At 42.9% G+C, this 24,295-nt stretch overlaps 1 protein-coding gene across 6 annotated transcripts in view; it reads right to left on the reverse strand.

Moving 5' to 3' along the window:
• Nucleotides 1–24,295, reverse strand: part of RNLS (renalase, FAD dependent amine oxidase) — a 278,494-nt gene that overhangs the window by 55,300 nt on the left and 198,899 nt on the right. For 5 of the 6 annotated variants that reach the window (XM_042908355.1, XM_042908353.1, XM_042908352.1 and 2 more), the window contains exon 5: nucleotides 21,048–21,221. In XM_042908355.1, coding sequence (XP_042764289.1) covers nucleotides 21,048–21,221 — 174 coding nt within the window. Of the gene's footprint in view, nucleotides 1–11,816; nucleotides 12,455–21,047; nucleotides 21,222–24,295 lie in introns of those variants that run through there. The other variant, XM_042908357.1, reaches the window with a different exon arrangement.

Consider the following 24,295-nt stretch of genomic DNA (forward strand, 5'->3'; position numbering starts at 1 on the left):
CCAGACACTTCTTTTCTTTTTTACCAGTTTCTGTAACAAGCAATGAATGTTGTAATGAGCGCATTTATTCGTGTATCTTGGTTGCACTTATGTGAGACTACCTCTAGGATAAATTGCTAGAGATGGGATTGCTGAGTCAAAGAGTGAGCACATTTAGAATGATTTCAAATATAGCTAAAGGGTCCCCCCCAAAAGTACACTCTCCCCCAATGGCATATAAGAGGACTTGCCTCTCTATGCTCTTACCGACACTAAGTTTTGCTAATCAGCTAGGTTAAAATATATCTCATTTACTTTTAGTTTTCAGTCAGTTACGTGTGAATGGGGTATTTTCACATATAAACCCAATGTGTACATTCTTTTCCAGCGACCTGCCTTTGTCTTCCCCTCCTGGTAAGCATGGTGCCAACCTCAGGACCATTGCGTAGATGGAGTCCATGCAAAGTGGTAAATTCAGAGGTCGGTGTGCATTTGGAAGAACTACCTATGGAGGCTGACGCGCTCCATCTCAGAGGGCTATAGTTACTGAGGTTTCATTGTGCCTTCGCGCGTGCTTTGCGCCTCACCGACGGGAAACCTAAGTCTCAGAAGATGAAGCTTCATGGGAAGAAAGTGTGCCCTGGAATCACAGTATCCATCATATTATATTTCAATGGTCTATTTTCTTGTCCGTCTTCCCTCTAGACTGAAAGCTGCCTGAACTTACGGATCCTGTCTTGTTTCACATTTCTCACTCCTCCCTCAGGATCTGGCACAGAGTTAACAGTCCATATTTGTTGAAGACCTGGATGAACAGAAGGACGAAAGCAGTAACAGTTCTGTTGGGGGCATGGACAGGTAGAGCGAACCTCGCTGTCTGTTGAATGAACAGGATGGGGTCTGCTCTACCGGACAAAGCGACAGCACATTTAGAAGCTGACAGAACTGAATGCTCGCAGCTGAACAATTATAGCTCTGGTTCCATATGTGACCCTAAGAAAGTTTTCCATCATTGAGTTGGAAATACTAGCTTTAAAAACAAACAAACATGCCTGTTAGTTTCTTCTGTTCTTGTGGTCTTTGACTTGTTTATCCTAGGCCTGTGGGGGTGCATTTTCCACGAGTGTCTTTGGGTGATGGTGTATCTATGGATGTAGGCATTGGCCTTTATTTAAATAAAGGATAGAAGGGAAATTTTAAAACAGATACACACGTATGTGTGTAAACCTTGTTATTCCAAGCTACATATGTTTGGATTTCTTATGTTTAGCAAGATACACAGACATCTTCTAAACAATCCCATATAAGATGACCATACTGATAGGCATTTAGTTAAATATAAACAAGCATGTAAAACCCCACACGATGAACTGGAAATAAAACGAGAATCCCCCTACAGTTCATACTTCCAATTTCAGAAGATGTTTCCCCACAGCTCCAGTATAAATAAATGTATACAAATTCAGGAAATAACCTCCCGGTAAACAATGGAAAATTGTTCACAGAAGAGTGCTCTGCCTTCTCTCGCCAGCTGAGAAAGTAAATGATAACATTCGCCAGTAATCCAAGCTACTTGAAAAATAAACAGCATATTGCCTATTTCCGCAATACCTGTGAGTGCTGGGAACTTGGAGATAGGGTCGGGAGGGTGGGAAGAGAGCCTGAGCTGGACCACTACCTATTAGAGAGGCATCCCCAAGCCCCGAGAGTGGAGGAGATGTAAGAAGGCAAATCTGAGGCAAATCTTCAAAGTCGACAAGGTTTTCTAGTAGACCAGGTGATCAGTGGAAAGGGATGACTTATACAGAGGTGAGGGATGACCCCAGGCTGGGTGTGGAGGCTGGATGGGGAATACTCCTAGTTCGAGGAAGAAAAAATACACATTGCCTACACAAATTCACTTCCCTATTTCTTTTCCTATTGGACCGGCTTTGGGTCTTATAAAGGGGCTCAACCCAGTTCACACGGTGAAGGTCTTCTACCTGTGATTCTACTTAATAGACTCAAGGAGCCCAGAATCTTAAACAGAAGACACGGTAAAATTCACCTGCAGGTCAGTTATGAGAATCACAGGGGTGAATGTCTACGTGGCAGACGTCACCTGCTCGGCGTCCACTGGCTCTTCTGTGGCAACAGTACCCAAATTTTGATGTAAGGAGTTAACCCTCTCCCACTTTCATCCCTGGCAAAGGTAGTCCAGGCTGAACTGCTCAGTTAACCCATCCCACCTGGTCACAGTGATTGGTTCCGCAATGGGTACATACGCGAGCCAAGCAGGCCAGCGAGGTTCAATTCCAGGAATACTGTTGAGCTTCCGGAAAATGGGTTCTTTTTGCAACTTGGCCCTGACATGCTTGGTGCCATCCGGTAGTTCACCATAAATGAATCTAAATCAGCAGAAGGTGGAGTCAAGAAATGGACAGAAGCTAAGTCTTTATGATGTTGGTTGAATCCATCCAGACAGCGTTACTATTTGCACAGTTCTGCAGCCTGACTCCTGGATTTTTCAGAAACAGTACCAATAAATTCCCCTTTTTGGCATGTTCCCTCTGAGTTGGGTTTTATGTCACTTGCAGTCTGAACGATCTTAAATGTGTGAAGCATCTAGTACTCTGGCTGGCACGTGTGGTTTCCTCCCACAAATGCCTGTTTCCTTTCCTTCTGTCCTCTCTTCCCACCTGCCTTTAAGTTTCCTCTATATCTCCGGTATATAAAGGTTAGATTGTAGCAGTTTCTTTAAAAAGCTTGACCAAGTAATTATGAGAAAAATGCTTCATGGGCCTAGCCCATTCTTTCAAGTTTCCTTCCAGCTTTGATTTGCCATGAGTCTATCAAATGGAGGTCCAGTTGGCAGTGCTGGTCACTCCCCGTTGTCACCATGGTAGAAATTCCTGGTCCTCAGAGACTAAAAACCAAGAATCCACAGGACCCGGGCGATGAACGTGTTTCCCTTCCTCCGAGCTTTCTCCATCTTTGAGTATGCCCTAGATTTGAGGACCTTAATCTCTATCCCACTTTTGAGCCTAAACACAATGAGCTAGTTTGTAGTATGGTCACAACAGGTGCCACACGGTTTGGGGACATCTTGGTCCTTGGTTACAGCTCTGTTATGACACCGAGAACAGCTCTCGGCAATGCCAGACATACTCGGTTCACACACTGAAATGGATACACAATTCTCAGGTGTCACAGTTCTGTGGGAGAGCATGCGTAACTAACAAGAGTGAAGCGAACAGACCCAGAATTGCGACTATTGCGCTTTGTAGAGATATATGAAGTTGGATTCAGGTTTATTCTGAAAATAATATTACTTTTGCTTACATGTACTTTGACAGATGTGATCTTGACAGCGAAAGAACAGCAGGCCTCTCGGGATCCCCAAGAACTTGACCTGCCCCCATGAAGGGCGCTTTGAGCGTGAATGTCATTTGTCACACGAGCGATGGTAGGAAAACTAGACTTCTAAGTTCTTGCATGTCTGGGATTCTCGATGGGGGCAGGTGCTGGTGGAGCTTGGACTGGCCTGGTAGGGCTGGGAGAAGAGGTGCGCCCTTGAGGGTCTGGTGAGCACAAATCTGGGAAGTCGGGGAGGGGAGCAGGTGAAACCCCAGATAACACGTTTGGTGTTAGTATCTCATCGTTCAGAAACGAATTTTAAAAGCCACTGTTATTTTCAATATGGCAGAAAGTATAGGTTGGAGAAGAATCTAAAAAATGAGAGTCTTGTTTCCAGGTATGGATGAATCTCAATGTATGGGAGGGTGGGTGGTGAACTAGGGAAGTCTCTGTGGGGAGTTTTCCTTAGGAGTTCCAGGACAGAGATTTTTGCTTTTATCAAAACAGAATGATTTAGAGACAAAGAAAGCTCAGGCTGAAGTCACGGTTTTACTTAATTTCCCTAAGCTTTAGCTTCCTCATCTATAAAGTAGGGATAATACGATTTACCTCATAGAGTTGTAGCACAGACGATGCACAATAAAACACGTCAGGCCCTTAGCACAGCTTAATAAAGATGGCGGGCGTGAGGCTTCCAGAGGTTGAACAACATTCTGGTTTTCATTTCATTTCTTTTAACTTTCCCAACTCCTGACGCAAGTTGTTTTAAATTACAGCTATAGAAAACTTCTCTTTGGTTCTTACACAGAAGCAAGTTGTAATGGAGGAAAAACCTGTCCGTATTTTTTTCATTATTTTTTTTAAAGGTTTATTTATTTTTGAGAGAGAGAGAGAGAGAGAGAGAGAGAGAGAGAGATCGTGAAGCAGGCTCCAGGCTGCAAGGTGTTCAGCACAGGGCTCAACATGGGGCTCGAACTCACGAACCGTGAGATCGTGACCTGAGCTGAAGTCAGACGCTCAACCGGCCGAGCCACCCAGGGGCCCCAAACATGTCCTTATTTGTAATTTAAGATCTAATCAGCACACACGCAAGCTGATATGTATGTATACACTGACATATCAAGAGGGAAGGGGTGACTTAAGCTGTAAAACACACGCATGGCATCCCCAAACCCAGATACACGTTGTATAAATCAAAGCTCAAAATTCATATGTATTTCTACATCAGTAGGGTCTTAGATAACATTTCCCCTAGGCTTCCCCCACCACCTTTTCAGGACTTGATTTTTCCAATCACATTTACAACTAAATTGTCAGCTCTGATGATCTTTCGAATAATTCTGGCCTTTACAGAGGAAACAAGTTCTTGAAGCTTCCCATTGTGGCAAACCAAGGAGGCAAGATTTCCAGATTCCACGGCAAAGATGAGCCCTTGCAGATCGACAGATTCCCTGCTAAAGACCCTCAGGAGGTTACGTCTAAGGGAAGTCCGCCACCTGGCCAACAGGGACTCACGTTTGAGTCCCGTGCTTTCCATCATTCCTTAGGTTCCTGCCTTTATTTGCATGTGCAAGAAGGTCTGGTTTTGTGCCAGAGACGGATCTCTCCAGACGAGCGCCTTCGAGCAAGCTGTGTGAATCAGGAGACTGATTTCAAATTATAGAAATGTTTCTACCTTCTTTGATGGAGCAGACAGGTTTATTATTATCCCTTTAAAACAAGGTACATTTTTATATTCCTCTAAGTGTCACTCAAGGATTGCCAAAGACCCAACAAGAATTACTGGCCCGATGAAAAGACAATGTCTCACGGAGATACAGATACCTCAATTCCACAAACATTACATCGACCTCAAAGTACAGATCCTCAAAAAGTTTGCAAAAATTAAACAAGGGAACAAGAGAATATCGGATTAAACACTATTGGGGAGTGCCTGGGTGGCTCACTTGGTTAAGCATCCGACTTTGGCTCAGGTCGTGATCTCACGGTTCATGGGTTCGAGCCCCGCATCGGGCTCTGTGCTGACAGCTCAGAGCCTGGAGCCTGCTTTGGACTCTGTGTCCCCCTCTCTTTCTGTCTCTCCCCCACTCACGCTTTGTCTCTCTCTCTCTCTCTCTCTCTCAAAAATAAATACTTAAAAAAATTAGAAAATAAATAAAATAAACACTGTTGAAATTTTACTTATTATCATGTTCAAATATGTTTTAATATTCCCCATTCAATGCAAGCACTAAGAGAACTGTCTCATTTACCTGAACCCCTAGAATGACGCCCAGGTGTGGGAATGCAGTAAATGTTGATTGAATGTATGACTGACGAATCACCTATATAGACATAAATAATTTGGGAGGCAAAAGAGAAACGACGTAGATATCTTTCCTTGGAAAGATCGCTCTCCTACAGTCAGTCTTTGGACTATGATCTTTTTTCCTTTTATAACGAAACGTGCCATAGGATTATTTTTAAATGACTGAAGCTTATAAAGTCTATAGAAAAATCACGGTCATAACATGAAATTGTTACAAAGCGAGCATTTTCCTCTACTAAACATTAAAAGTCTTTGTAGAACAGTATCTGAGGGTGACATGAGAGTAAGGCAATGGTAATTACCACCGAGTGAGATGTTACCATAAACAAGGTAAATTAACATGTAAGAAAAGCTTTTTTTAAGCTGGTAAAATATATATAAAAATATTGGTAGCGTACCAGGATATGGGGTTTAGCATACCTGTAGGTAGCCAGTTTTATTTAATATTAGGAAATCTATTTGAACTGCTTGTTATGTTCGCTGGTGCAGGGAGTTCATTGTTCCTTGAGCTCTCTGACCATTCCTAGCCTGCTTGGCAGCTAAGCTGGAGCCACGTAACTAGTTTTGGTCAGTGGATTACGAGGGGCAGCGAAGCGTGGCACATCTAGTCCAAGTCGGTTAAAAGCCACGCGCCTCCTCCATTTCTTTCTTACCTCCGGGCGGATCTTCAGACCTTTGGGGCTCAGGTTCCAGATGGCAGAGCTACAGGATGAAGAGGGGCTGCCTGACCTGCATATGACTTTGTGTAAGTCACAGTGTGTCAGCCACAAGTGCCTCTGTAGCATGAAGACTCAGGGACATGCCTATTAATTACCCTGACTTGTACCTATTGTTGATTTCAAGTGCAGAACTTTTTCAATAAAATGCCCTGGAAATTCACAGACTTAAAGCAACTCGTATTTCAGACCTGAGCCCAAATTGTTATCTTTTGTTTTCTTCCATGTTTTGATTAGATCTCATTAATTCATTCTAAACATTTAATTAAGGAATGACTGTATGTGAAGCACTGTTCCAGGTGCTGGAGATTCAACGATGGGCAAAGCAAATCCAGTCTTTCCATTCACGGATCTCACAACTGAAAGGTAAAGCGGACATTAAGCAAGGGCTTGCACAAATCAATGTATAGTTACTGATAATTAAACCTGGTTAAATCAGGAATTCAGGAATGGTCTCTGCAGACAGTGAGACAGGCGGTCTGCCCAGGAAGAACAGAATGGGCGATGGTCTCGAGTGGGCAACACCACGGCAGGAATGAGAGATGTGTCAGGAGGGCTAAGTAAGCTAAGGAGTGAGCAGCTGGTGAAATGGGCATGTGTTAGATGAGGGGTTGGCCAAAGAAGGTCCTTGGGCCAAATCTGGACAGCCGTTTGTGTTGGTAAATAAAGTTTTATTGGAACATAGCCACGTCCAATCCTTTCTATAATGTCTGTAGCTTTTGTTATACCAGGAGATCGGTGTAGTTGTGACAGAGACTGTATGGCCTACAGAGTCCAAAGTATTCACCCTCTGGCCTTTACAGAAAATGTGTGTGACCCCCGCTCTAGGTCATTCAGGACCTGTAAGTCATGATAAGGATTTGAGATTTAGCGCTTGGTGCAAAGGGAAAGCAGCAAAGGGCTCTGAACGGGAAAGTGAGTGGTGTGAACAGATGTGTGTTTTAAGAAGACCATTCTGGCTCTGAAGAACGAACCAGAAAGGGACAGTGCAGAGAGGCCAGTTAAAATAAGATGGTGTCTCAGTTGTGACAGTGATGATGCAGAGAAGTGAGTTCGACGTCTGTTTTGGAAGCAAGATCAGTATGATTTCTTTGGTCACAGGTTGGATATTGGGGCAAAGGAGAGGAAGAAACCAAGGACGGTTCCTGTTTTTTGGCTAAGGAGCTAGGAGATTGGTGGCTCCATTTTCAGAAACACAGAGGATTAGAGAAAGGAACAAATTCTGAATTTTGAAGACAGGCAATCAAGAGCCAGTGCTGCATATGTTAAGTTTGATGTTAACATAAAAAGGGAGTAAGGCAACTCTGGCAAGCATATCCTGAACTCTACTTGCTGTCCAGGGCTGGAATAATCTTTCCTCTATGTTCCTTGCATTAATTCCTTAAAAAAATTCCATAAATCCCAGGGGCACCTGGGTGGCTCAGTCGGTTAAACATCTGACTCTTGATTTCAGCTTACGTCACGATCTCATGGTTCGGTAAGATCGAGCCCCACATCGGGGCCTGCTTGGGATTCTCTCTCTCTCCCTCTTTCTGTCCCTCCCATACTCACTCTCTCTCTTCTCTTTCAAAATAAATAAGTAAACTGTAAAAATGTTCCATACATTCCATAGATTCTGAAAGGGGCCATGTTTAGGGGAACAGCATATATTTTAGGATCTGTTTGGGAGAAGTTTTTTCTTTGGCTAAGACCTCCCAAGTTCTGTGAAAACATCTATTTATCCTGAGGCACAAGGAGATTTTCAGCCTGTTGCAGCCTTTATTGGCACCTGCCAAAAGGAAAAACGGAAGGATTTCAATAGTCCTTTAATTGGGCCCTACCCAGGTCCCCAGAGCAGAGGATTTGTCCTAACTGGCACTCGGGCTCGAGTTCTTGGAGTTCTTCTGCGGTGTGAAAGCCCTGTTCTTCTCTGATGACAACCCCTGTGAGCTGTGCCTTCCCAGAACTCAGCAGCCATCCCCCACGATACGTTGTTATTTTGGCCTCCCCCTCATCGCGCCGTATATGAAATGTTGTGTGTTAAGTGGTATTATGATTGGACCCTTTTCCCAAATTGGGCAAGGTTTTCCCCTTGAACCAGCAGACTGGTTTGCCTCTAAGAATATCACTTGATCGCCGTCGTTGTGAAACTGGGCTCAGCTGTAGGTTTGTAACTGATCCAAAGGATTCTGTGAGTAGATCAACTATATCTCTGGGCTGGACGATTTGACCTAAAGCTTTGCTCTAGTTCAAGTAGTGTATTAAAGGGAAGCTTTAGTGTTCACATTATAAAATGTTGACTTACAACAACCGACACTAAGCAGATGGTGAAGATTTTATTTATGATTGTGTCCAAATACTTCTGGCCCTTGTCACAGAGGAAATTGACTGGTTTATTGAGGACAATCTTACCTCCTTTACTAATAAGACCAGTGGAATTATTCTCCTTGTTATATTTTCACAGAAAAAAAAAAAAAAGATTGAATCTAGGTTTTGGCAAAAGTTCCTAAATCAAAGGGACTATAATCTTTATGATATTATTAGCTACTACTGAGAAACCATTATTATGAAGATAGACGGTGGAAAATGGAACAAACAGACATTTTATTTTTAATAAAAAAGAATGAGTTAGGTTTGGTTGAGCTCAAGGTTCCAAAAATGCCCTTCCTGACTCTATTAAATAATGTAAGGATATATAACATTAACAACAAAGATTTCACCAGGTATATGGATAATAGACATCTATTTCAATGAGGAAAACTGTATTTTAAATTCAAGGATGCTTCATTCTTACAAACATGAATTTGGAATATTTTATACTGAAGAATTCCCCTAGTCCCACAGATCGGTTATAAATATTAATAGAATTTCAATATATTCTTTTCAGATTCCCATGTTTAATATTCATTCATATTATGCAGGGAATCCAGTGACCTGTAAGGTATACACGGATACTTCTCATTATCTAAACGAGCACATATATGAAGTCTGTAGGGGCAATGGTCATTAAAACTAGTAGGGCCCTTTAGAGGGCATATCAAAGCCTCTTCAGCTCACTTAAAAACAAGAAAGTCACTCGTAATAAACTAAAGGGCTCTTTAGGCAAAATTGACACAATAATGTCATATCTGAGCAAAATGATGGACTGGTGATTCTGGACAGAGCTAAAAATGCTAACTGACATAAAGTGCTTATAAAACACAACGCAGCGATTTCCTGTGGGGAGACCCTGCGGTCCGCCTTCGAAACCTGCTCTCATGTTTGTCTCGGCCCTTTGATTTGCTGACGACCTAACTCCAGTGTCTTACTTTTCTCAGAGATGCTGTCGTGCAAATTTTTTTGGACTCACGTGCATGCAAAATGTCACCCGAGATTCCACAAAAAGAAAGAAGAACCACATCTAATTTAATGCTGTCCCTCAATACCTTATTCACGTAAAGAGATATTGTTTACCCCCCAAATAATATGTGTTATTATTTTTAATGAAAGATAATATACTTGTTTTTAATGTCCACTTAGTTTTGAGAGGGAGGCAGAGTACAAGCAGAGAGAGGGAGACACAGAATCCGAAGCAGGCTCCAGGCTCTGAGCTGTCAGCACCGAGCCCGACGAGGAATTCAAACTCAGGAACGACGAGATCAGGACCTGAGCTGAAGTTGGACACTTAACCAACTTAGCCACCCAGGCGCCCCAAAAGATAATATAATTTAATTAAATTTGTACCCCTGGCAATTTCCTTTTCTCTTCTCTTTCTCAAAATCAAAGAAGTTTGTATAATAGACCGAGACTGTAAAACAACTTCTACGTGACAACTATAAAGACAGCATTTTCTGTCCTAGTACTAGGTGGCAGTAGGAATTTTGGAAATACTGTCGCACTCAATCCCTATAACATTCCTGGGAGACATTATTAGCCTTATACTCACAGTCCGGGTTACTGAAGCTTAGAGAGAGTACGAAACTCACTCATGGCTACAGAGCTTTGAGGTTGAGTCCCATGAAAAGGCTGGTATTCAACCAGTTTCTTTTTTTTTTCTTTAGTTTATTTATTCATTTTGAGAACGAGAGAGAGGGAAAGAGAGAGAGGAAATCCCAAGCAGGCCCCACCACCCCAGTGCAGAGCCCAGCGCAGGGCTCGATCCCACCAGCCGTGAGATCGTGACCTGAGCTGAAATCAAGAGCTGGATGCTTAACTGACTGAGCCACCCAGGCGCCCCTGGTATTCAAACATTTTTAATCCACCAAGACTAAAGCAATATAAATGGCTCAACCTAATTTGGAGTGTTGAGTTCTAATTCCACGCTAGGTCTACGTGATTGCAAAGCCCACTGCATCGTGCTGGATAATACCGGTCATTTCTGACCCTCTGTGGTAATAAAAGCCAGGTCATGAATTCAACAGTGAAGCACTCATCACTCCTGAAGCTTGGGTTAATGTGAACTCATCGTTTATGGCAAGGTTTTTTATGCAAGATACCATTTCATTTCAATGCCATTGGGATACACAAAAGGGATATTTGCCAGACTGTGGCAGACAAATGACACATTTGCACAGCTTATCACTTATATTGTAAGTTAAATATTTCAGCTGGAGCACGGTTGCTCTTTATCCAAGTATTAAAAAGAATTCTTTCCCAAAGAGAACAGTGGGAGTCTCTGAAGCATAACCTTGGAAATCAAGGTCTGTGTTATAGGGCATCATTCGAAATAGATGTCTGTTCCCTAGAGACCACGGTAACATTGTTACTGAGGGTACTTGAACCTCTTTGGGGAGAGGGCTCCATGAAATGTCCAGATCTTACCGGCAATACCTGTGATATGGTCTAGCCAACTAGTCCCAATGTTTGAGGCATGTTACAGAGCCTCCCGAAGAGGCTTCTCATCATCCTCATTGCCAAGAACTCACATATGCTTTTCAAAGGCTTCCACATTCAGCAATTACAAAGAAAGATAATTTATTTTCCATGATTTAAAGGGCACCGGTAACAGATCCCTAGATTGTTTTAGGGATGAACAATTGGCTGACTAGCCATTACTTTTCCTTACCTGCTAAGTGGGTGACCAGTGCTGATGTACTAATTCCCAGGGTCAGTGACGTATTAATTCTCAGGACCAGGGAAGGGTAGCTCAAAGGTGCATTGAGGATGACGAGCTCAGCAAATTATTGAGCGCCAAATACGTACTCTTGTTATGCTGTGATGCCAGAGTCTATCTCTTGTTTTCAGTCTTGATTCAGATAAGGGGGATCAGCTGATGAATAGAATGCATAATGGACCATGTCATGTATCTTGCTACAGGAGAGAACTTCTTTTTTTTTTTTTTTTAAGTTTTTTTTAAACCTTTGTTTATTTTTGAGAGAGAGAGACAGAGACCAAGCAGGGGAGGGGCAGAGAGAGAGGGAGACACAGAATCCGAAGCAGGCTCCAGGCTCTGAGCTGTCAGCACAGAGCCCGACACGGGCCTCGAACCCATGAACCGTGAGATCGTGACCTGAGCTGAAGTCAGACGCTTAACCGACTGAGCCACCAAGGGGTCCCCAGGAAAGAACTTCTAATTCTGGAGAAAGCAGCAGGCTCTGCAAATGGGGCCTATCAATTCTTCAGCCCATGAGATGTTTAGACTGACCTTAGGAGGAATTCTTGACAGGGAGGAAAATGGTGAAATCTTTTCTGAGGGAGCTCTGGGCAAAGGAAAAGTCCCACCCCTGCGATCGATGTCATCATAGTCCCAGATAAAAATGGACCAGAATTGAGATTCGTCAAGCTCTCGTCCACCTCAGCAGTCTACACCATCTCCCAGGACCTGAGGCTCACAAGCTGTCTAAGCGTTATGCAGCTTTGCAAGACTGTTCCCAACTTTCAGAGGTTGAGAGATGCCTCCAGAATGATGAGAAACAGGCACTTGTCTGGGAAGCAGAGCACAGCGCATCATTTTGAGCCTTGGCTTCTAACCCAACGTGTTGACAGCTTCCCCTCAAACCACAGTACGGACTTAACTTCAAGATCCTTCAGAACAGTTCAGTCCCACGGAGACAGTTTTTTCTTAATTCCAAGTTCTCCCAATGGGTTGAGATGGTCATAGGTATTATGGAAGCAGCAAGTTGGGTTGGCTTGAGGTCCAAAGGATGAGAAGTCCTGTCTTGATTCAAAATAAGGTTCTCAAACGGATGTGGGCTCGCCATACTCCAAGCTTCTGCTTAGAAATGAACCTGAAGAAGCCTCAAAGTTCTTACCTAATTTCATCCCAGATATTCCAAAAAGTGCCTGGACTGTGTTCACTTACTCAACAGGACCCCCAATAAAAAGCCAGCGTGGATTTAAAGCAGTTGCCGAATCCAGAGCTACGTTGGGTCGTAGGGGGCTATGGGAGGGGTCACAGATCAAATCATCCAGCAAAAAAGTTACAAATCCACACGGTCAGTCATCCCTGAGGTCAAGCCAGAGCCTTTCACCACCTTGTTTTCTTTTTCCTCTTCCCCTTCTCTGCCCCCTGCCTTCCCCATTGTCTCGGGATGTCTGAGATTTTCTCCTCAATTAAGCAAAGAAATTCAGCTCTCCGTTTCCACTCCCAATTGGCATCTCATCTCTTTTGGGTGCTCAGCAGACAAAAGAACCATCCCTTAAAAGGACTGTGATCACAAATAGCCAAAATTAGATGTTATTACATTTAACGCAGCAGGGGTTTTTTTTCATCAGATAAAAAAAGTTATACGACCTTTGTTAGGCAGAGAGGTCAGAAAGGCTGTGGCAGTTCCCACCTGTGCCCTTCTGCCGATCTTTCCCCCCTTGCTGTACACTGGCCTTCCTCACCTCCTCACCAAGCCAACATAGGGTATTTTTTCCCCTCTTCTAAACCAGCAGCAGTAATGGCAGCCTTCCTCCCTTTTTCTTCTGTTCTCGTCTATGACCTGTAAATTTCAGATCCATACACCCATTCACCATAAACCATCACCCGATTCTCCCTCCTGCCTTTCGCCCCACTAACAGTGGATAAAGCCACACGCAGTCACCAGCATATCTGGCTCCTACGTTCAAAACCAATTCTGGGCCAACATAAAGGTCTTTGGTAAATCTCCGCCTGACAGCCACGAATTCAGACCGACAGCCCAAGCGAAAATACCATTCTCAGAGAGCAGGGCAGGCAGAGCACAAAGGTGGAAGGTCGACACAAAGAGAGATTTAGAATATTGAATGTTTAAGATTCCCTTCTTAGTGTGGCTGCTACGTAAGTTGGTAATTCGTCGTTGTTTGTAGTTATAGAAATGCCAGGAAGCTGTAGCCTCCAGACTTTCCTTCCCCTTTCGTTCACTGCCTCTCGGACATTTCATGACTTATTTGTATCTATTGAACTTTTTAGTAGCCCTGGGAGAAAGTTAAAAAATGGGCCAGGCTAAAGTTTCTGATTTATTCATGGATTTCAATGTTTCATAGCCCCCATCTTTCGTTTCTTCACCTAAAGAAAGAAGATTATGGGCTTCATGTCGACAAAAGGTCTTAGGTGCTCTTTTAGAAGCTCATATTATTGGGGTGCCTGGGTGGCACCCATGATTTTGATTTTTCAAACCCCCCGTTTTGATTACAGATGTGAGTTAACGTTCTCTATGTTGTATGTATCAGTGCGTCCATTTATATTATGAGGACGCTTCCTTGACTCTAAGTCACTCGCCCAACAGACTTGGGATCTCTTTCCTTCAAAATTCCTCATGTGAGTAGACTTCATGGAACTTCATTTCGTGAGGGTGGGGACTAAGAATCCTTAGTTCTTAGCAGTGTCCGGCACAGAGGCATTCGAGGCATATTTATAAATAACTGCTCAGCGGGGTGCCTGGGTGGCTCAGTTGATTAAGCGTCTGACTTCGGCTCAGGTCATGATCTCAAAGTTTGTGAGTTTGAGCCCGGCGTCAGGCTCTGTGCTGACAGCTCAGAGCCTGGGGCCTGCTTCGGATTCTGTGTCTCCCTCTCTTTCTCTGCCCCTCCCTTGCTTGCACTGTCTCTCTCTCAAAAATAAATATTAAGAAAAAATTTAAAAAAAAACTGCTCAGCAAATTGAGAATGGAAACATATAAATCACATATTTCTGAGTTCGGTTTCTCTGAAAGAAACATCCATAAAATATATTTTCCCGGTAATACACTCCACGGGATATTTTTAATTTTTTTTTTTTAATTTTTTTTAACGTTTATTTATTTTTGGGACAGAGAGAGACAGAGCATGAACAGGGGAGGGTCACAGAGAGAGGGAGACACAGAATCTGAAACAGGCTCCAGGCTCTGAGCCATCAGCCCAGAGCCCGACGCGGGGCTCGAACTCACAGACTGCGAGATCGTGACCTGAGCTGAAGTCGGACGCTTAACCGACTGAGCCACCCAGGCGCCCCTCCACAGGATATTTTTAAAGTTTGTTTCTGATGTTATATATTTAGCTGCTTTTCCACTTTCCCTCCATCTCTGGCACTGATTTTCATAGGAGTTCATTTGTTTGGCAAGTGGGAGAACGGGCTATCTGGGATGCAAATCTTTCCCACCGAGGACAGCCTGATGGGGAAACCAGGGGCTCAAAGGGATCTGTTGTTTGTCTTCACTTTGCAGGCAAATGTCCTCCTTACAATTGGGCTTAGTTATGTTATCCCCCAAAGAAAATTCTTTTTGATCTTAGAATCGGCAAATATTACGTGAAATGAGATCAGTCAATTTCATAATTTGAAACCCAAGGATTTAAGTGACAACAAACAGTTATTTATTTTTACGTCTATGTACATACACAGGTATACACACACATATATGTTTTTCCTCCTGAGACATCACCCCAAGATTTTAATATTACAGTCACATGACATTCTGTGACATCACTGTAACGATGAGATGGATATTTGTAATTAGCATTTGCTGTTTGGTAATTGTCTTTATATGGACAGCAGCCGTTACATAACTGAGTCACAAATGACTACATCTATTACACAAGACATCGTATCATGCGTTTGGTAACTGGCTATTGCCAGGTATTTTAAGACGGTGACTGCTATTTTACCAGAGAGCTCTGCTGCTGGAGTTGGTATTTTAAAACAAAACTTAACAGAAGCCCGTGAGGGAGGGGAAGGAAAAAAAAAAAAAGTTAGAGAGGGAGACAGCCAAACCCTAAGAGACTCTTAAAAACTGAGAATAGGGGCGCTTGGGTGGCTCAGTCGATTAAGCGTCCGACTTTGGCTCAGGTCATGATCTCGCGGTTTGTGCGTTCGAGCAGCATCAGGCTCTGTGCTGACAGCTCAAGAGCCTGGAGCCTGCCTCAGATTCTGTGTTTCCCTCTCTCTCCGCCCCTCCCCCTGCTTGTACTCTGTCTGCCTGTCTGTCTCTCTCAAAAGTAAATAAACATTAAAAAATTAAAAAAAAAAAAAACAACTGAGAATAAACTGAGGGTTGATGGGGAGTGGGAGGGAGGGGAGGGTGGGTGATGGGCATCGAGGAGGGAGGGCACCTTTTGGGATGAGCACTGGGTGTTGTATGGAAACCAATTTGACAATAAATTTCACATTAAAAAATAAATATATTCAAATATTCAAATAAATAAATAAATAAATAAATAAATAAATAAATAAAACAAAAACCTGAACAGGAAACCTGACCGTTTTTCGTGATTACAGTTCTTTTTTTTCCTTTCCCTTTCTCGCTATAGCCCCGTTTCCTTCTTCCCCCTCCTGCTCTTTTGTTCTTATAAAGTGCTACCTATGTGGATTGCATTGTCTGCAGGTTTAGGGAGAAATAATTCCACGTTTACTTGCGTCCTAAAGCAGGCCGCTTTGTGTTGTCAACGGCGCAGCTCTCTGCTTAACGGAAATAATCATAAACTCCCCTTTTTTTTAACGTTTACTTACTTTTGAGAGGAAGAGACAGAGCATGAGCAGGGGAGGGGCAGAGAGAGGGGGAGACACAGAATCCGAAACAGGCTCCAGGCTCCGAGCTGTCAGCACAGAGCCCGACGTGGGGTTGGAACCCATGAACCATGAGATCATGACCTGAGTCGAAGTCAGACACTCAACCGACTGAGCCACCCAGGCGACCCAGTCATAAACTCCCTTAAGCAAACCCAAGATGGCTAGATTTAAGGCCCCAGGCTCATCCCAATTATTTATGGGATTTTATATTACGCTCCTGTCTTTTAGAAAGAGTCGATGTATTAAACAGCCCTATGGAATAACATTTCTGCACCTTTCATAAAACAGCTATTAAAGGCAATACACCTTATCTTAGTGTTTGTTACTCAAGGATCCCTAATAATAAAGTTCTTGCAGGTATAAATTCCATGGGATGAAAACGTTTGCTCATTTGTTTGTTTTCTTTTGGGATGAACTGAATTGAAACCTTTGAGGAGTTATTGAAGCTATGTAATTACGGTCATTGGCCACCACATTTCTAGAGTTGCAGATTATATTACTCTCCTCAGATTGCTTCCCATTGGCTCTTTTACTAGCATTAACACTCCTCCAGATGGTGAACAGGGAAGGATGCTAAAACTGTGGCCAATCATTTTCAGGGTAACGTCTACACTTTATTTATTCAGGCCATGCTGCCTCCTATCTGCCCTGGTAGCAGAGAGTTGCATTTACCAAAGATAGGCTTTTATATTTATACCCTTTGCTTTGGAAAACATAATATTCAGATTCTAGACTGGCATCGTTAGTTGGAACAGTAGGTACCATAGATACTGACTTATTTGTTAAGTGCTACATGAAGCTCTTTACGTGTTTAAACCATTTCATCCTCAACTTTTTGGGGGTGGGTATCTGTTTCCCTCACATTTTATTGGTTAGTAAACAGATAGGTTAAGTAATTTATCCAACATCACACAGCTAGTAAGAGGTAGAGAACTGACCTGAATCCAGGAACTTACTCTGGCCAGTCTAACTCCAAATATAAGATCTTGACGGGCACCTCTGAGATCTTCTTGGGAGGTGTGAAATAACGGAAAAAAATCTATATATCTATATCTATATCTATCTATATATAATCTATATCTATATCTATCTATATCTATATTTAGATCTATATCTATCTACATTTATATCTGTATCTATCTATATCTACCTTCGGCTCTTGGCACAGATCTCCTAAAAATCTTTGTAATTTCCCGAGTGATAAAAGCACTAAAAACATCTTTTGTTCTAATATTTGATCCTTGGGGCGCCTGGGTAGCTCAGTCGGTTAGGTGTCCAACTTCGGCTCAGGTCATGATCTCAGGTTCTGTGAGTTCGAGCCCCGGCTCGGGCTCTGTGTTGACAGCTCGGAGCTTAGAGCCTGCCTTGGATTCTGTGTCTCCCTCTCTCTCTGCCCCTCCCCTGCTCACACTCTGTCTCTCTCACTCTGAGAAAAATAAATAAACATAAAAAAAAAAATCTAAGATTTGATCCTTGATCCTGGTTCCTAACACAGAGCTCCTAAATCCTGTGGAATCTCTTGAATGACAGGAGTATCTTTTGAGGCAACTTTTGGTGGGTTCCAGGGTGGTTTCAGGCTTCTTCCATCTTCAAAAAAAAATCAGTATTTTCCTTTCGATGGCTCCCACGCCAGCCTTTGCTGCCCCCCTTATTGGCCTACAATTCCTGTCCAGGTCTGAAGCCAGGGTTTCTCAGGGGTGTCCAGGGGAACCATTTCTGTGGGATATTAGGAGGTTTCGTGCTCAAATAAAATATCCCATGGTCAAATACATTTGGGAAGTTATAGATGAAATGAAGCGAGAAGGAGGCTTTTCTATAGGAATGTCTTTTAATTGGATAATATGACCTGAGACTTTAAACTGGAAGCCAAGTCGGTAGCATTTTGCAAACTTATGTGATGGCAGAACCCTGTTCCAAAGAGCGTATCAAGGAACTGGTGTTCCATTGAGCACATCTGGGGAAACACAAACCCAAGTATAATGGATCCTACCCGTAACAATAGGGGTCTATAGTTCAAGTTAGGTCTCAATGTATCTTGGTATTTAGACCCTCTGCCTCAGGCGATTTGGTTCTGGGGGTGGCTTTCTGCAGGTGCTGGCCATTCCTAACCTCTGACGTTGACGACTCCTTGTCCTTTGTCTGGTCTGGGCCACTAGTCCTTCCTCCTCTGGATCTCTTCAAGACTTAACAACAGACTGTATTTTGTGGACTCAACCCTGTTACCTTTTATCTTGTTGCTGCCTTACCCTGATGGAACAAAAATGCCCCCCCTCATTCGTTGAGTGTGCCCATTTACAGCATTAGTTTTAGATTCAATCCAACACTCCAAGTAAAGCGTGGGTGTGGGACAGGGTCGGTAACATAAAGAGACAGCTCTTGCGGGGCTACTTAAAAATCAATAAAATACAGTGGAGTCACTATATGGACATTTATATTGTGTGAATTCAACTAGACACACTTAGCACCCTGGCCCCAGATAGGGAGAAAAAAAAGTTTAAGTGCAAGGTAGTTAGATTTTATGTTAGGGGATGCCATTACTGCAGGCCTCTCATAATTTACAACTTGCATAATCCAAGATTAATTTTCCATAAAACTGGCGAAGGAAGGCAGGCATTTCTTTGCTGTCTGAAGAGGCAACCTCAGAAGCGGTAGCAAAAACATGGCTTCTAATCCACCCAGCCTTCCCGCTTTGAAATTGTGTGGTTGCGAACACACACACACACGCGCACGCGCGCGCGAATTTCTTTTCATTTCGATTGTTTCAGATGCTGCCAATCATGTGAAAATGTATTAATATTTTACGTTGCACTCTTCCACATTTGCACAACTCTTTAATAAAGTGCTACCGCCATGCACTGTGTGTGTTTTCCCCCACGACCCCACTCTCATTTGTACAGCGATTTAATCTGTTAGGAGATCTGACTACTGTTTTTCCCTTTCCCGTGTGCCTTTCACAGTAGAAAATATCACTCCGTCCTCTATCGGCAAGCCAACTATTTCATCTGGCCTCACCCAAAGAAACAAATCTACTAAACGCTGGAAAAATGGCTACACTCAATTTACTGAAAGTTATGTCACTCTCCGAAATGTCATGGCGTTTAAAGGGATTTTCAAAGAGAATTTTGAATATCCGTGATTCTTCTCTTCATGTGTTACCTCCCATATAAGATGTGACTCTACTTGGAAAGAATTGGGCTTACATCTTGCCAACCTAGCGTCCACTACTCCCTTCTTTTTATTTATTTATTTCTCTTAGCTCCAAAGGCTGGGAAGTCCAAGATCAAGGTGCCAGCTGATTTGGTTCCTAGTAAAGCCTCTCCTCCTGATCGCAGACAGCCCCACTTCTCGCCATCTCACTATCCTCACATGACCTTCCCCTGGTATGTGCACAAGGAAAGAGATCTCTCTCTTGCTCACTTAATAAGGCCACCGATCATACTGGATGAGGACCCCACCCTTATGACCTCATTTAACCTTAATGGCATCCTAAAAGCCATCTCCAAATATAATCACACTGAGGATTTGGGCTTCAACACAAGACTTTTGGAGAGGAATTCAGTCCACAGTGGCTAATATAACAAATGACCTTACGTTATTTAAACGAGTTTAAATGGATTTTTCTGTTATATATTACCGCATGCACCCTGTCAGATAGCATATCTTATGAAGCAATACACAAAGGATAATGTCTAATTCGTGGCATACAACATGAGAAGATCAAGGGCCATTCTCCTCTTCTTAGAACAAAGCAGTTGTAGAGTTAAAAATAGTTAGTCCATTGCTGTTACAGGGCATTTCATGAACTGCTGATTGTACATATATGTGGTATCATGTTAACATAAACAGTCTGGCCCTGAGGGAGTCTTAAGTTATAAAAGAAACATTTTTCTAAGATCATGTGCTCCGATATGAAAACCATACTCCAGCCCAGTTCTGTCATTATAAAGTTCTGGCAAGCCGGGAAACGTTAGTTGGTGATTTTATCAAGCGAGACGTCTAACTAACGGCTTCATGAAACCATCCCCTGCACCATAAAACAACACAACAAATTGAAATGACGATTCCCTTCAAGAATTTAGTCATTTTCCATCATTACAGTTTATTCTTCAAGAAAAGCAGTATCTCAGGGACCATGCTAATCCTACAAATAAGAATACCCTTTCTCCTTTATTCCTAAGATGAGCATCATGTTTATTCTAGCAATTCAAATCTAATTTTAATAACAACCTTCCACAAAAAATGTGGAGTGGAGATTTTAGCCCTGGTATTCTAGTAAAGCTCTTACGAAACATTTTACCTATCATTGTCGTTATATTGTAGACAAAGTAATTTTGTGTAGTCGTCCAGATGAAAGTTAAGTAAATAAAATTGTACGGAAGTGAAGGGTTTTCGTAACATAGTCAAATTCACTTTTTTACTTCTAGCCTGGGAAGTGGAAAGAGCAGCGCTTACCAAATTTTAAAAAGAGCCAAACGAACAAAACACAATGAGTAGAGATACTTCTGTATATAGATCGACCCATATTAAAGCAATCACACTTGGGCCATTTTGAAATCTTCAAACTTCTGACACTATTTTCATGAACTTGGTAATACGAACCATGTGGGGAATGATTTTCTGAAAAACTTTGCTGGTTGCACTGTGTATTTTATTATTGGCCAAATGTGACATTAAATTTTATCCCCTGTGGCTTGGAGTTAAATGCTTGCTCTGTTCAGAATGGCAACACTCAATTAAACAGCATTTTTCGTGATCTACACCCACCATTGTTACTGTATTTAAGGGAAATAATGGGGGTACTGACCTATATTGCGTTTCTTATTATCGATGGAGATGAAGCGTGTGCAGGGATTACTGGTGATGTACTGTCCAGCCCAAGGGACATCAATCTTCGTGCCAGCTTCATAAAAGAGGCCCAGAGCGTAGCGAGAAGAGTAGCGCACAGACTCCAGTTGCTGCCTTTGGCATTCACTAATTACTGCGGGAGAAAAAGTACAGGGCATCAAACTTGAAAACATCATCTTTCCTTTTAGTGCATCAAACACAAAACCCCTCTAAGCCAGTCCCAACCGTGCCCCTCACCTCCGTCTCACTCATGATGAATGTTGAAAGGCAGTGCAAGCTAGCGTCAGCTCTGATTCCTTTTCAGAATGATCACTGACCTTGGCACAACTGTTTTTATCAAGCTGGAAGTCCAAACTCTAGACCAGCATTCAAGGCTCTCGAAATCTGACGCCGAGTTGCTTTCCTAGCTTTGTATCCTAGTTGTTATCTGACAACATTAGAAAATCCTTATCCTGAGCATTTTCTATGAGACAGGGTCTTTACCAAACGCTCGATATAGGCCTTTCACTGTATCCTAACAACCACCGTATAGAGAGTAGTATTTCCATGTTCCCGGTAAGAAGGCTAATGCTCCATTCCTTATGGACCGCTTTAAATTCTTCCACGTCGTATAGGGACTTATTTATCTGTCACCATTCTAGCAGTGGATTAGAACAGTTCCTTAAGCACGGTGACCATGCCTTAGGCATCTCGGTCATAGCCTCTACCCTACTCATTACACTACTCATCCAAAAACGAAAGGATAAAGGAACAGAAAGGCAAACACAGACACACAGTTAGTTAAAATGTAGGAGTTAAATGTAGCAAAACCTTGGTTTGCAAGCATAACTCGTGGTGGAAACATGCTTGTAATCTGAAGCACTTGTCTGTCAAAGTCAATTTCAAGAACGATCGGCTCAGTGGTGATCACGTGATGTTCAGTGTCGCAGAACGAGCTGCTTGCAATCCAAGGTTTTACCGTAATCAATCAACAAATGGAAAAAAAAAAAAAAACAGGAAAGGAATTAGGCAGGCTTGGGTTCAAATTCTGACTCTACCATGTGACATTGGTCAAGCTACTTATCCCTTTTTAAAAAAAATTTTTGATGTTTTTAATTTATTTTTTGAGAGAGAGAGAGAGAGCGCACACAAGTGGGGGAGGGGCAGAGAGAGAGGGAGGCACAGAATCGGAAGCAGGCTCCAGGCTCTGAGCTGTCAGCACAGAGCCCGAACCCATGAACCGTGAGATCGTGACCTGAGCCAAGTCAGACGCTTAACTGACTGAGCCACCCAGGTGCCCCTCAAGCTACTTATTCTAATTATAGTCTTCTTGTCTATAGGTGGCAATAATAGTACAGGATGTTGTTAAGTCGCATGAAACAATACATAGCACAGTGCTTGGCATAGGATAAGGGTTCACTAAATAGTCACCCTTTCTATTATAGAGAAGAAAATGTTTAGCAGGGGCATTGTTCCATGTTGGGATGGGGAGGGAGGAGATTTCCCTCGCTTTTCAATCTCCACCTCCAGTCTTCCTACCCTCAAGGGTGTCAGGGAATCGCTTGTTCATATCTGTGCTGCATCAACAATCTGGGTTTCAGAGGCCATAGTTCGATTCCAAAGGCTTAGGTGGGATGGCTCAGATACGGAACATACACAGTTTTTTCATTGAATTATTGAAAACGATCCTAATCTAAAACGGAAGGGATAGGCAGACCTCAGGGCTGGGGAGTGCTTTAGCTAAACCTTAGGGAAGTGGCTTCAGGAGGTAGACAGAAGGTTAAGAACGATATTCAATGAATTATTTAAGGACACTAAGAACCCTATACATTATCATAGTGTATTCTTGGCTACAAAACATTTTTAGAACTGAGACCTCATTGACTCTTCACAAAAACCCTGACAGGTAGGTGTTTTTCCATCCTCATTTTACACCCCCAGGGAGACGATGTTCAGAGAGGTTAAGCGACTTGCCCTGGGTTACATGGCTTCCAAGTTGTGTGGCCAACGAGCCAGAACTCCCACATCGGAGTCCTCTTTATATCCCGGTTACTCCGCGCTCTGACCTCCTGAGCCGTGAGGCTGAGCTGCAGAACGAACATTGGTGCCCATTTCTCCTGTGACATTAATGGTTATTTCGCACTCAGCTTAGAAGTAAAAGCATCATTCCTTTTAACCATCATTTTCGGCCTTATTAAAAGACTGAATTGCGTGATGAACGAATGATCTGACGCTGGCCTTGTGACACTCAATGTCTCTTGGGTTTCATTTTATTATTTGACCTGCTTCTGCAGTTACAGCTGGATGTTATGCTTCCCGCTTTCTGACAGGGGCGAGGGGAAGGAGACCCTTAGTAAGGGTGGGGCATGTGGCAGGGCTGTGTGGGCTTATCGCGGTTGCGCGTTTGATCGGTTAAAAAACAAAGCAACAAAACTGTCCCCGGCCATGTAGTAACTGAAAGGGCCTAAAACTCTCTCTCTCTCTTTTTAAAATTTTATTTTATTTTATTTTTATTAATATGATAATAATGTTAATAATTCTAAAATTATGGTTTTATTAATATAATAATTAATTTTTATTAATATGTCAAATTGGTTTCCGTACAACACCCAGTGCTCATCCCAGCAGGTGCCCTCCTCAATGCCCATCACCCACTCCCTCCCCCATATTTAACCAAACTGAAGGGCCAACCAGGCTGACAACCAAACTGGACCTCCCCCTCCCCCTCCCCCACCCCAACATTTGCACATTTAACCAGGCTTTATTTATTTTTTTACTCATTTTCTAAATGTTTATTCATTTCTGAGAGAGAAAGAGAGAGCGCGGGCCGAGGAGGGGCAGAGAGAGAAGGGGACAGAACATCCCAAGTGGGCTCTACGCTGACGTCAGAGAGCCCAGCGCGGGGCTCGAACTCATGAACCTCGAACTCGCTGACTTCATGAAGCCGAAGTCAGATGCTTAACCAACTGAGCCACCCAGGCACCCCTTAACCAGGTTTTAGACAAGCTACGGAGGGGCAGACAGTACTGGGTAGCTCTGTGAAAAGGCAAAACTGGTCAGTGTCTCCAGACACGGGAGTCAGATGTAAACGGGAGCCCCACGGAGGACAGGGAGGCAGGACTTCGGATGGAACCAATCTCAATCTCTGGACATATTCACCTACAAAAATTCATCTTCAGGACCTGAAAAGTGTCGAGTTGTTGTAGAACCTACCAAAATGGCGTTATT

The sequence above is a fragment of the Panthera leo genome, chromosome D2 (assembly GCF_018350215.1).
Source record: "Panthera leo isolate Ple1 chromosome D2, P.leo_Ple1_pat1.1, whole genome shotgun sequence".
Lineage (NCBI taxonomy): Eukaryota > Metazoa > Chordata > Mammalia > Carnivora > Felidae > Panthera > Panthera leo.